The following is a 14,303-nucleotide window of genomic DNA, read 5'->3' as shown; positions in this document are numbered from 1 at the left end:
CTGCTGTAGATCTTCTCTACTAACTGTAAGCAATAATTGTTCTCTATGGGAATAACTAGATGTGCATTTAACAGTAGCTATTATGGGAGACCTTGCAAAAAAAGATTAGAGGCCACTGTTTTCCTATCCATACAAAGCTGCAGTACAAAGAAGGGTAAGTCAACCCTCATAAAGTGAATCGAATGTTAGTGTTGGCATATTTACAAACTAACTTCAGTGAAACTGTACAACCCATTTCCCTATAAAAAAAAATTTTGTGTGTGTGAGTTAACATTATATGTACTTGGTATTTAGTTTACACCCAAATATCCAATTTGTTGCAATATTCATCAACAAATGTTAGGTGTTATAATTGCAAACATGATTAAAGATGCAAAGACGTTCAGTTTAAAATTATACAGTGTTCACAAAAGTCTTTAGCAACCCCTCATTTCTTTATATTCTGCTTCCATGGAGCCACATTTTCTTTTAATTTGTCAAAAGTGGTCTTGAGCAATAGTTCACCAGGCTTTCTGCTGGCCTTGTAAAGTTTTTGTTTGGACATTGACTGCTTTTTTACCAAGAACCAAGTTTTAATTGTGATATTAGGTGCTCTGTTTCTAGCAGTCACAAAAACACATAATTTGTTTCCACTTCTATGAAAAATACTAAAGATAACACAGTTTAATAGGGATAAAATAGTGTTATGGACCAACAGGTTTATTTCAAAAGACATTTTAGCAAAAAACTTGGAACGTCTAACATAGTCCGCTAAAAATATTAGCAGAAACTGGACATGTGGATGACAGAAGAAGTGGCAGACCTAAAAAAAAAATACAAAATCTACAGATGAACAATATCTGAAAGTCCTTAAGAGTTAGGCAGAAAATATCCAGAGAAAACCTGAGTGATGCTTTGTTGAAGCCTGATCACAAATGGCCTGAATGGAAAGGTGGCATTAAGAAGTGGTATTAAGAAGCCCTTCTTAATGGAAGGAAACAAGGAGAGAAGGTTGAGGGTTGATCTTGTCAGAATTGATGAAATTATGAACACAGAAAAGTACTGCCAGATTTTGATCCACAGTTTGGAAAGCGTCTGATTGGCAACAACTTCATTTTGTGGCTCAAGAGTTTTGCACAGTAATTTTTAAGCCCTGGAAAAGAATTTTTTCTCAAATTTGAGCAAAGCAGCATTCTCACTTGATGACATTAATATTTAATCTGTTTTCAAAACTGTTGTGCAGATTCTGTTAATGGCCTTATCAGCTGATTGACTAATTGTGTCAGCTCTACTTAAGACCAAGAAAGAGTCCCAGCTGGATTCACTGCTTCAGAACTTTAAAAATGCAGCGTGCCATTAATAATTTGTTAATAAAATCAGCTTTTTCTCCTGCTCCAGCCAAAGATAATGACATGTAGTAAAAATATTCTTAACATTTTAGAGGCACAGCTGCTTACAGGTATAGACACGTTATTCAAAATCACTTGTGTCTTAATTAAATCAGTCCTAATTAACCTGAAGCAGTATCTTCAATAGTTAATGATTTTTAAAGAGATAGCATCCTGTTTCCATTTTCATTTTGACCAGGCAGTATAGCGTAATATTTTTCATCAAAGGACGGACACTGGCTTTACAGAGTAAAATAGTTGAGTCAAAGTAGAGGAGTCAAGGCCACATAACCCAAACAACACCAACATTCTGAGGACTTTATTGTAAAACAGTATGCAGTGAACAGACTACCGGTGCAACTAACAAGTTGTGTGTCTCATTTGGTTGTCACTCTGTGCCGTTGTGTGAATACCAATGAACAGCGAGCCGTTATCACCTGAGCCTCGGATGACAGCATCTCAGTGATGTATTGCTCATCAGCCTCTGTTTCGTGCCAGACAGGATGTGTTTTCTTACTTGGAAAATGAAAATGTCAAATGCAGATCTTTAGTTGTGACGGCTCAGCAATATCCCAGATTGTTTTAAGTTAAGATGCACAGCCTAACCCATCTCTAACCTTTTAGATGCGTGATGGAGTTTTACAGCTGTACAGATAAGAAACGATGCCGCCGCGTTTATTTCCTGTGCTTGCTGATAAGCCGAAATATAATTCTCCAAACTGCTTTTGATCAAAGATGTGAAACTTTACTGTGTTCCCGCCACAACTCCATTGTAATTCTCCAGGCCTCTTCTGTTACCGTGTAGCCCGTTAGAGGCCTGTTCCTCCGTCCTCTACTAAGTTTGTTCTGAATGCTGAAATGTTTTCCCCTTGGGTGCCTTGTGCCAGCCCCCTTCCTCTTCCACCGATGTGGGGGTGAGCTTTCCCAGGACAAAGAGAAGAATATATAAAGGAATGGGGGGGGGGGGGGGGGGGGGGGGGGGGTCGGAGAGACAAAAAGACAGCGGGTGTGTGAGCAAAGGAGGCCAAGTGAAAAGATATAGAGGGCTTGACAAGTGCTTGTCAAAGGGCTCAATACTGCTGGCAAGCTTTGAGTGTGGGGATACAGAGAGAGGAAGAAGGACAGAAAAACAATCTGTACTTTTCCCCCCTATTACAAACCCAATTGCTCACTCCTTACAAACTCCACAGGGTGTGGGGTACACACCACGCTCTGTGTTTAGAGAGTTACTGGAGAGCAGCTCAGTCCAACTGCACCCCCACCATCTCCCCTAGTCCTCCTGCACATGGTACAGTCCATTTAAAAGGCTGCATGTCATCTCAGTGTGTGCAGGGTCCTCTCTGAGAGCAGCTGCTCACAGCACATTCTCCTCTGCGGGAGCATTCACTTTCCCCTCCGCCTGCTGGGCTGCATCTTTTTCTCCCCTGCCTTTTTTTCTTTCTCTTCCTGCTCCCTTTGGTTTCTCTCTTCCCCTCTTTCTCCCGCGCTCACTCTCTCCTCTCGCACACACATGCTTTCTCTGACTCTGTAGTGCTTGGACGCATTCTTTATGCAGTAACAGGTAGACATCATCCCTGTACTGCCGGCTTTTTTTTTTTATGTGCGAAGTACACTGTGAGAGAAAAAGCACAGGTGGAGTAGGAGAAGAAGAAGAAGAAGAAGAGGGTGATAAGAGGTGGCGGAGGAGGAAAGGGTCTTAACTTCACCTCCTGTAATGCTTCTCTTGACACCATGCTGCTCTGTGTGGATTTGGTCCTCAGGGGAAAATCCTTAAAATGATGGAAGACAACAAACAGCTGGCACAGAGGATTGATGGGGCCATCCAGTCTGCCAGCCAGGAAGTGACCAACCTGCGCTCCGAGCTCTCCGCCACCAGCCGTAGACTGGCAGAGCTGGGTGCCAGCAGCCCCCCTGGCTTGGAGAACCACCACCAACACAACCACCACGATGACAGCCTTCACTACCGGGGTGAGTGCCTGAATGTGTGCGCACTCACATGTAATCTCGTGCCTCTGTGTGTGTGAGAGAGCAAGAACAGGAACATGTGTGAGTGTTTTGAAATCAGCAGTGGGAAGTATTCTAAGAATGTGCAGCAGAGTGACTAATATCATCCCACCGTTCCTCCATTGACTTATTTTTCCCCATACTCAGCATGAGAAAAGTCAGCAGCTTGAAAGAAAAGAGAGAACGACTGAGTGTTGTTATTAAATGGCAGGGAGGGGTTGGGGTTAGAGAGCGTGGGCCAGAGTTGCTCAGGGTTTGGTTTCCCAGGCAGCAGCTGGGCTCCTCTGGGGCTGCACTCCCTCCAGCTCTGGCTCCTTCTCCGCACTCTCCCCGAGTCTATGAGGAGAAACTGTTGTGCTTCATGCCCAGAAACTGCATGCCAGCATCTCTGAAGGAGGGCGGTGACACCATGGCACTGCCACTTAGCTGGGAAAAAGATGTAATGAATGACGAACGAGAAGTTAAAGAGAAGTTTTCATGGGACTGCTCATTGAGGCTTCCTGCTCTTAAAATAGTTCCTCTTGGCTTCGTGTTACACTTATTGATATCTCTCGTGTTGCTTAAAGTAATAACTTGGCTAAAGTGCTGTTTTATATCTAGTTATTCCATGACTAATGATGTCTGACAGGAAATTTTTATCTAGTGTGAGACTGTGTTCTGGGTCTAATTAAGCCTCGTTACGACGTATTCGAGTTAGTTACTTTTATATCGCCGACATCTTGGATTCATTAATGATCATCTTTATGGAGTTTGACAGGAACAAGAATAAAAGGGGAATTTTTGTTTTCCTGTTGCCTTGAATGCATTAACAGAACAGCAAATACTTGTGTCAGCTATCCAGATAATTTGGTGAGAAACTTTCAAAAGTTTCCAAACTTAACAAATAATATTTTACATTCACTGCATGCACAGAAAATTTGGCTTGCTGAAAAAGAGAGCAACAGAAAAAAAAAGACCTTTCACCTTTTGGTGTTTCTGTTCTGCATTCGAATTGAATGCATCTGGGAGCCTGTATGTTTTTGAGATCTTATCATACCCAGCCACAGTGGCTATTAAATGCACTTTAAAAGATATACAAGAGACTACCCAAGTAGGAAAAGGTCTAATGAATGAAGAGAAGATATAAGTTACAAAGGACTAAAAGGTTTTGCTAATACTTGTGTTACAAATCCCACAACTTAATGGAAGCGAAACCATTATAGTCATTCATTGTGGGCATGCTGTAAAAGAAGAAGTACACACTGAGGAAATGGTAATAATAAGCTGACAGTTATTAGAGAAAAATACAACTGCAGTTGTTACTGCTGCTCCTTTTTCTCCAATGCAAACAATTTATAACAAAAAACTCCATTTTCATTAAAAGAAATGTTACAATATGCAAATTAGAGAACATAACAGAGATTATTCAGCCAGCTGATTTAGCCCTCAGCTGCTGCCTAATAGATATATTTTTCAATCCACCCGGTACACAGAGAGTGTAAAAGAAAAAAAAATATGAACAAAGCACTTTATTATTCAGAAAACATGTTTAAAAGTGAGTTTTTTGCATTGCCAGCTACAGTTGGTAAGATTTTCTTGACCTGTAAGTCTTGTGCGTTGAGCACAGCATCAGGTGCAGGGACTACATGGGAGATTCTCCTCTTTTCTTCGAAATTCAGCCGATGCTGGAGCGTGATGGTTCAACTACCAATGGGAAAATGATATAAGATCCAAACAGATTAATCTGAGTAACAGATTAATGCTTATCAGATGGCCAAACCACGAGCAGCAGAGTGGCTTCACAAATCCTGAAAAGTACTATGGCACAGTCATTGAATCTATTCTTGTCATGGCTTGAAGTATTATATATGCTGCATTTATAGTTTGTTTGTTTGTTTTTTGCGATAAATGTCAGTTCAAGCCCAGTCTGAGTGTTTCATCTGTGTGGCTGCTGCAGTGAGTTATACATGTTGTGTTCATTCAGCTTGCTGTTCTGACTCCCTCTCAATGTTAACAGGCAGCCTGACATTCCCACATTCCTGAATGTCAGGGTGGTGATGTCATACTTCCTGTTCCCAGAGGCCAGGCTTGCAGTCAGGTGACTGATTAAACTAAACACACCCACACTGAGAACCGCTTGGCTTAAACATGTTTTTGTAAGTTCTTAAGTTTAGGCGTTTTGGGGTGTGATGAGCCAGCACCATCGTCCAGTGGCTTAGTGAGATTAAATGTTCTTTAGGTGTGTATCCCTCTCCAGGCCAGGCTGTTCGCTTGCCCGTTTGTTGGCCATGCCCTGTGCAGGATCAAAGCAGAGTTTTTTGTGTGTGTGTGTTTTTTTTTAATATGCATGAGCTGACTTCCTGTAAATATATTACACTGTGCCAAATGTCAGAATTTCTGCTGTGTTTCAACTCCCTGTGGAGCTACAACAGCATCTCTGACAGACATCCAATAAGCCCATAAACACAGCACTGCAGCTGTTCCTGATGGCCTTGGAGTCCATTGTGGAGTCCTTCTAACTGAGCTAACCACAAGGAGCAAAGCATTAAATGAACCAAAACTTTCAGTCTGTTCACAGAGATCCAGGATTAACTTGGTTATTTGCTTTTGCTAATAAACATTTTGTATAATTTTTACACTTACCCTCTTTAGAAGATTTTCTTTATTTACCGGCATTTAAGAGTACAGTATAAGCATTCAACGGAAAGGTCTATGACTGGCTATTAGACATGACCTTTATCATTCTGTTCAGGCTGCTGACATTAATGTATTCATTGCCAGGACAATGAAACCCTATTGAGCCTCTCTCTTGATAGACCCAGTTGATGTCAAGACCTTGTTTAATGTCCCTAAACAATCAACTGCATTGCTGCTGTATCTGTGTTCCACTGAGCTGTTTGGAAAAAATACATATTCATCTTCCTCTCAGTTTGTCTCAGGGACCAGAAGCGCTATGAAAATATCCTGTCCTCTAAAATCAATGTTAGGTAACCCTTATGGGGTTTTACATTATTTATATAAGCGCCTTGCTGTCAGTGGGTGAGAAAGTGCACATCGTGGACTCATGAGAATCTGCCAATTGCAATTCATAAGTCTGTAAAACACAACCATAAGGCAGCTGTTAGTGAGTCGTACAGCTCGGAGAGTATGGATGACCTTTGGCTGCTTTAACGAGCAGAGGACAATAACACAAAGGGAGAGAGCACTGATGTGGGTATTGTCTATCAGTTGTCATTTGTCCTTGAGTATCACAGTTTGTCATTGTGGAAAGAGAATAGTTAGGACAATGCTTTTACAAAGTGAGTTATTTCAGACATTCACGGTGATGAAGGTGATGAAGGTGATGAACGTTATGAAGGTTATAAAAGTGAAAGTAACTGAACAAACAGAACATTTGATGACTTTCAGTTTGAACATTTCAAGGTTTTTGGGGAGGACGATGTTGCGTTTTAAAGACCTGACTCGCTGACACAAAATTAAACACACAAGGTAAGAGGTCAACAGCAACGAAAATGGAGTTAAATTAGACCTTTCAGTGAGAAAAATTCAGAGCTTGTAGAAAAGCTTAAAATTCTACTGCCAACAGCAAGTGGAAGCTAAGCGAGACCTAATGAACCGTTTGGCAGTTTAAATAAGTTAACCTTTGAATTTATGATCAATTTGGGGTGAATGTGGTAACTATTAAGGAGCTCTGAATTTGTTACTGCTCCGGTCCTTGCACTTTGTTCAGGTTTGCTGCTCCAGTGGCATAGTATAAAAACAACCCACCACACAAAAGGCAAAATTGATTTTTATAAATACTTGAAGATAAATGTTGTTGTAGTAATAAGAGTGATAAACAACTTCCTTCCTGTTTGAAATAGGCCGTCAGTTCTAAATACATATTCCTTTTTCTACGTGCGCCTTCTGCCTTAATTCTTCATGGCACAAATTCAACAAGGTGCTTGAAAAGTTCCTCAAAGATTTTCGTCCATGATGGCATCAGAGCATCACACAGTTGCTGCAGATTTGTTGGATGCACATCTATCATGTTAATCTCCCCTGAACCATGGATACAAGGCACAATGGATTCAGGCTTTCATGTTGTTAACGCCAAATTCTGACCCTGAAATCTGAATGTTGCAGCAGAAATGAGGCTCAACAGACCAGGAAACATTTTTCCACTCGTCTATTGTCCAATCCTGGTCAGGCCTTAATTAATTGTACCCTCGGGTTCTTGTTCTTAGCTGGCAGGAGTGTCACCCAGTTTGGTCTTTTGCTGCTGTTTCAAGGTTGAATGTGATGCAGATTTAGACATGTTCCTCTGCATACACTGGTATCAACAAGACATTTTCACCTAGAGAACTGCAGCACACTAGATATTTTCCCTTTTCAGACCATTCCCTGTAAAAACTTAAGAGATGGTCATGTGGGAAAATGCAGTAGATTAGCAATTTCTGAAACCAGCTTGTCTAAACAGGTGTACCCAATAAAGTGCTGAGTGAGTGTAGTTAAAAGTAAACTTTAAATACTAATACTTTCAGAATCAGATAGTCTTCCATCTTAGCATTTCTAATAAAGCTCCCATGCTGCATACCAAAATAATGTATTCTGAGATTGAGGAGAGTGGCAGTACAACTTTACACAGTGTACTGCAAGGCATGCATGCTGATTAAGTATTCACTAAAAGACCCCGCGATTATCTTTTCTCCAAAGAGGAGGAGCTGAACTGGCTCTAATGCTCTCTGCTGCAGAGTAATTGTAGAAAAGAATCCTCTCCCCATCTGGCCTGAGTTTGTTAGACGCCTAGGTCTCTCATTACTTCATCCAGCAGAAGAGCGGGGCTGGGAACACAGTGCCAAACTACAGCAGCAAAATCCCATTCACCCCAGCTATTTCCCTGTAATGCTCTCTGGACCACCCGCCTTCCTGTTTGCTGTCTGCATCAGAGCAAGTATGCAATGCAATGTAAGCTTCCCCCTGTATTTACCACCACGCGAACACCCCCCAGCCCCTTCTTTATTCCCTGCCTACGCTCCCTCAGCCACACCCCGCCTGTGGTCAATGCAGTGTGAGAGAAACTGTGTCCAAACAATAGCCCCGGAGAAGCAGCCCGTCACTTCCCTAACATTTGCCCTCTCTCCTACTCTGCCACACAAGTCTTCCTACAATTAAAGAAGTAATCGTAGAATAGAAGGGACTCCAACAGCAGGTGGAAACAGCAGCATTAGCGGGTGGTTCTGCTGTTAGTTAGAGATGCAGACAACAGTGATGCTGTCGGGCACAGAGGCACTGTTTTAACACTGCAGCAAGAGCTCCTCTTACTATCCTCCTCTTAAATGCTGGTAAACTGATTATCTTCAAATTAAGATTTTTTTTACTTAGTTGTAGATTCATGCATGATCCAAAACTTCAACACATAATAAATAGCTGGAAAAACTAAGAAATGAAACCTGTTAGTGTGCAAAACAACCTGGAACAAGGTCATAGAAAGGCAATCAAATGTGAAACCAGAACTTAAAGTCTTTACAGTGTTTGCAGTTTAGTTATTTTATAATTAAGGTCCTGTTTGCATTCAGTGTTTATTTTGTTTTCAAATACATTTGAGTGTCTGTGCTTAACAACTGAATAGAGCTTAGAAGTACTTACTGGAACTGGCGGACTTTGTTCTATGGAGGTAATGGCTTTAAATAAATAATGACTCTGTGGTTATTTGTTTTGCTTTGTAATGGAATGCAAGCCCCAGTAATGAACTGACAGAGCAGTGCAGACTGTCAGTGGGAACAGAAGCCTGGTGGACTTTTGCTTGTGCAAGAGTTTCCACTTTGGAATTTAGCTACGCAGAGAGTAGGAAGGAGAGATGGGCGCCACATATTCACTTTCATCTCCATAAGGGGCTTGGATTGTTTCAGTTTCTTTGAAATCTTACTTAGTGTGTGGTTCACCAGGCGAACATTACCTATTTCACATTGCAGTGTTTGTAAAAAGGTCAGAGGTGGCAGATGACAGCTGACCTCAACATGTCTTATGGGTCTAGTAGCAAAGGTGACAGAACTGCTGCCCCCGGACACCAGCTGGTGATGCCGTTCCTTCGCTGTGGGGCGCCAGATGGCCGCAGCGCTGTCACCGTGCGGCCCATGTTGTGTAAACTGCCACCTTGAAGCGAATGAGCCTGCAAAAAGGCGGGCAGAGAAGTCTACAGGCAGTGAGGCAGTGGAGCAGAGCCCGAAAAGGGAACTGCAAAAAAAAAAAAAGCCAACTCTCAGAGAGGGTACATCTCAAACAGACATTCCTCAGCACTTAAATTTTCCAGGCCAGCTTTATCTGAATGAAACTTCACATAGCAAGTCAGTGAAAGCCATTTCAAGGAGAACTGAGGAGTACTTTAACCATGACACGAAGCACTGAATTGCTTTCTGGTGTGACACTCTGCCTCTGAGAAGATATTATTCCTGTCAGTGAGACTGATATGTCTCCATATGCTAATTATATCCATGAAGGCTAAAGTGCTTATTTAACTGATTCTTTTCCACAAGTTCCAAACAGTCTTTTTTTCCCAGATGATTTTTTTTAAAGGAAAATGGCATTTTAATATAGATTTCCTGTCTTATGTCACGGTTCAGGTTAGGAGCACGTTGTGAATGTGGCTTTTATTAGCAGGGGAGTCGGGAGAGAGGGACTGACTAATGAGGATATTCCTCAATGTTATCATTGGTACTTTCCTGCCAGTTTCCCTCACATGGGGCCCCCTCATCATAAAAGTACTTTGCAGAGTTTTCATCCAGAAAGGAAACTGCTGAAAATGAGAACTCTGCATAACTTCAGTGACTATCTTGTGTTTATCACCATCACATGTCAGGGGAGGGAATTAAGTATTACTTCCTGGTTGTGTTTTATGGGCCTTGTAGATGCTCCATCTGTACCATGTGCATCTGGAGAGGATCAGAGATGGGGAAACCTGCAGCAAGCAGTTCTCTTAAGAGGATTTCCTTAAATCTGTTCTAGGTAGAAGAAGACAGAGTATCTGGAGGAAGGATGAGGCTTGAAAATCGGTACAGGTGTTTGACCGAAGCCTGGCATAGGGGACTTTGAGGGTGTGCATCTCCATTAATGACACGCTGAGCCAATGATTGAAAGAGATTCACTGAACTTCATACAAAAAAAAGGGAAAAGAGCTCAGACAGACTGATAATTCTCCCAAGTGCGGTGTTTCAAAACTGTTGTGGCCGCCTCACAACAGGAGGCACAGATAATGATCAGGCTTAAAGAACCCAGCTCCTCTGCCTCCTCCGTGCCTCCACTCTGCACATCTAGCCTTTCGTTTTCACCTTAAATCATTCAAATCCCTGGCGAGTCCAAACTTCAAACAATTGAAACTCTCAGAAAGAAAGAAAGAAAGATGCAGACAGCAAGAGACGAGTAAAGCCTGGTTGCTTCCACAACAGTCTCAGCTCATCCTATTAAAATGCCTCATTGCTTTAGCAGCGGAGACTTTTTATTGCTGCTGGTACATATTGTTGCCTTGGTTGCAGTTTAAATCCATTCCCAGAAGAGAATGGACTTGGCATGGAGGAAAATAAGTTGTGAGGAAGTGCAGACCCCCTCCCTTCTCATATCCAGAGGATGCAAAGCGTGACATTCCAGCAGAGCAGAGGATAAGCAGAACACTTTTCTGCTTCTCCGAATCATCTGCTTCATGCAGGCCTCTGACAAGATTGATGAGCTGAAGACATCCTGAACATCGGGACAATGCTGAGCGCTGTTAAACACCCACAGGATCCATAAATGGCAATGCAAAGGATGTGTACGTCTTCAACTCATGTCATTATCGCGTCTCTTGTGTAAACATGAAATTATATGAGGAGTTTAAAATCAAACTTTTACATGAATCCTTTATTATTCTAAATTTGTAATGCAGGAGTTTCTCAAGTCAGCTGCAAAAGTATTCCATAAAGCTGTGTTTGGATTATAGCTCAAATAATTAGGCAGTTCACTGAGCAGCAACTGAAAATTAATGATAAGCAATTTGATTTTCTTTAGTTTTTTCCACTTTGTAGCATTTCTGAATATAAATGTTTACCTGTTTTCTTCTTCTTGCATGATAGCTTACCTGAAAATGGACAAAGCCATCATTTAAATAGAATAATTAGGACTTTAAAAAGTGTGAGGAGCATTTCCAGTTGTTTCCTTACATTTAAGTAATAATATCCTAATAATGATTTCATTGTGAAATCAGTTGTGGTATGCGGTTTACCAAGCTAGGTACAGTATGTGCTAGTTTGAAGCCTTCTTCGTGTGAGAGCTTCCTGATTTCTTTCTTGTTTTTGCATCCTTGTCAGAGTCTTAAAGCTGGTTGTACAGTCCAGCATGTGTTTCCATCAGAGTACACGATTCTGGTCAGACAGAGTCGGGAGAAGTCTCCCGTGCAGTCCTCCGAGGTCTCGACTGGTAGTTGCTGGAAGCAGATCACATAAACGCCTGCTGAATGTTGACTGTTGGACCAATTGGCCGGAATAGAGGACAAGCTGAGTTCAAGAGGAATGGGATAAAAAAACAAACTTCAAAGATCAAAAAATAAAACATGAAATGCAGACACAGCAGCTGTAGTGGACACTTTTCATAGTTTCTAACACTTGGTCTCACTTCACCATCAGATTTAACCATCAAAGGCACAAGCAGGAGTGGCCCACAGACCGGTGGTACCACATCTTTGGACACTGCCTCCATCTGGCAACAGAGCTCACTGAAAACAAAGGGGCATCCCTGGACTGGATCTCACATCCTCATCTAACAGTCATTTGTATTTACAATGACGGTTAAGGCACAGCAGGCTGCTGCAGTATTCTCCTGAATAATAGGTGTCACCACTCAGACATTATCACGTCAAACGTGCTGAAAAGGAGGAGAAGAAGTCAAAACCGGAAGCCAAGACTTTGTCAAGGGTTTGTTTCACAAACTCAAGTTTTCAAACAGCTAGAACATCTCCTTCTGTGTGTCAGTTTGTCTCTGAGCTTTGGGGTCCTTAGGGGACTAGTAAAGCGCTATACAAATACAGGCCATTTACATTTGTAGTTGGTGTACTGTAATACAGTGCAGACGCTTGCATTCACATCCAGTCACATCGCTGGTACCCAAAGACCCTAACACAGTCGCTTTAGAGCCAGCGCTAATTAGGTTTGGGTGTAGAGTCCAGTGACAGGACCGAATGTAAGAGATTACAGATCCTGTTGCATATGTATTTCTAGGATTTCCTTTCTCAAGCCGCAAACTATAATGAGGACATAAAGTCCACACACAAATGACACACAGTTCACTGATAATTGTACAGATTTTTCATGCCAACAAAAAGCATGTCTTTGTTTTGTAAATCACTCATAAAACTCACCACATCTTTTGGGATTTCTTTCACATGCAATTCTGCCACGATTTAGTCACAAAAAAAACTCATAAAAGCAAAAACTTGTTAGCATAGTCAGAGTTTTGTGCATGTAGTAGTTGTAATTTGCGTTCTGTGTTGCATCTACACACCTTTTCTCCCAGGCTACAACAGATGGCTCACACTGCAGCACACCTCGCTGTTTAGTTTCTACGGGGAATCCACTGAGCGCCGCTGCTCAGGTTGTTTCCAATTACTCTAAAATGAATAAGTTCTGTCTTTGAATGTATCATTAGGGAAAACACTGATTTCACAAATGAGATTACACACGTCTGACAAAGCCTGGCGTTCGAGTTTGAAAGAAACTTTTACTGCTTCTCTTTCTGGAGGAACACTGCTCTTTTTGAATCTGTCTTCCAGTCCTCATAATCACACTTTGTTTTTACTTTATATTCCTTTACTTTCACTTATTTGTAGTAAACATTTCTTAGTTGTGCCGTTTAATTGGACAAATTCTCTTTGAAGGTTTAAAAAAATATATCTGTAGGGAGTTATTACAAAGCAACAAACGTTACATGTTTCTGTTGATGCATCACCATCATCATCATATCTCCAGGCCCCCTGAAATGTTGATATCAGGCATGTAAGTGGGCTCCATCCCTGAATTATTTTTGGTTTTGCAGCCTGAAGGCATTAGTGTTGAAAGCATGCCTCTATATTTTCTCCTGCTGAGGAGGTCCTACACAAATATTTATCAGGTCGCCAATTACCGTAGCCCGTGTTCCCAGGCACATAGAAAAACAAAACAGTGTGCCTCTGTTGCCAGGTGTGTTTATATGCATTCCTGCAAATCTGATTATTGTTTGAAATAAGTGTCTTGCTAAATTTGACCTTAAACCATATGTGCTCCATCAATATTCCCGGAGACAGTGCACTTCTTCTCTTGCAGCTTATTGTTAGAAGCAAAGAGGCATCTTTATCACAAGACCTTTAAAAGTTACACAGACCTGGCAAGCAGTCAGATCAATTGTCAAAGAGATTGAAAAATAGATGCTTTATAGAGAGAGAAAGCAAACTCAATTTTCCACATAAAGGGATCAGAAATAACCACGTGGTAATCTCCTGTATGCATAGAATTACATTATTTACTCTTCAGATTAGGATACATCTGCATCTTTAATATAAACAAACCAAAATTAAGCCTGCTAATCTATTTCAGCTGATGGAATTATCATTCTCAATTGACTACAAAGCTTTACAAAGGCTACTCAGTGAAACTGCTGTGGGCCGTTTGATCCTAAATTATGCAAATTGCAGTGAAAATAGAAATTAAACAATCAGCAGTTTTTTTTTTAATTCTATTCAGCATTTCTTTCAAGCTTTGCCATATCTAGTCTCCATTTAGATTAATAGGGTAAACCAGAATTTAGAAAGCTGCATTAATGTTCTAATCAGGATATTGCTGACTTAGACTCATCATTGTATTGACATCATTTCAGGTTTTATGCATAGCAATAGGACAGTTTCTTCTATATGAGTTCAGGCTGCATGCACTCACATATTACAAACCGCTCACTTGGCGGTTTGTAATTTTTTCC

General features: G+C 41.3%; 1 protein-coding gene across 5 annotated transcripts in view; it reads left to right on the top strand.

The window, feature by feature from the left end:
• Positions 1–2,675: 2,675 nt before the first annotated feature.
• kaznb (kazrin, periplakin interacting protein b) overlaps positions 2,676–14,303 on the top strand; it is a 70,807-nt gene continuing 59,179 nt past the window's right edge. For 2 of the 5 annotated variants that reach the window (XM_082533958.1, XM_082533962.1), the window contains exon 1: positions 2,685–3,335. In XM_082533958.1, coding sequence (XP_082390084.1) covers positions 3,143–3,335 — 193 coding nt within the window. In that variant the 5' untranslated portion in view covers positions 2,685–3,142. Of the gene's footprint in view, positions 3,336–14,303 lie in introns of all 5 variants that reach the window. The other 3 variants (XM_082533956.1, XM_082533955.1, XM_082533959.1) reach the window with 3 other exon arrangements.

Source organism: Aulonocara stuartgranti, assembly GCF_965226115.1.
Source record: "Aulonocara stuartgranti genome assembly, chromosome: 5".
Classification (NCBI taxonomy): Eukaryota; Metazoa; Chordata; class Actinopteri; order Cichliformes; family Cichlidae; genus Aulonocara; species Aulonocara stuartgranti.
The sequence above is the reverse complement of the archived record's forward strand: the minus strand, read 5'-3'. Positions and strand labels throughout refer to the sequence as shown.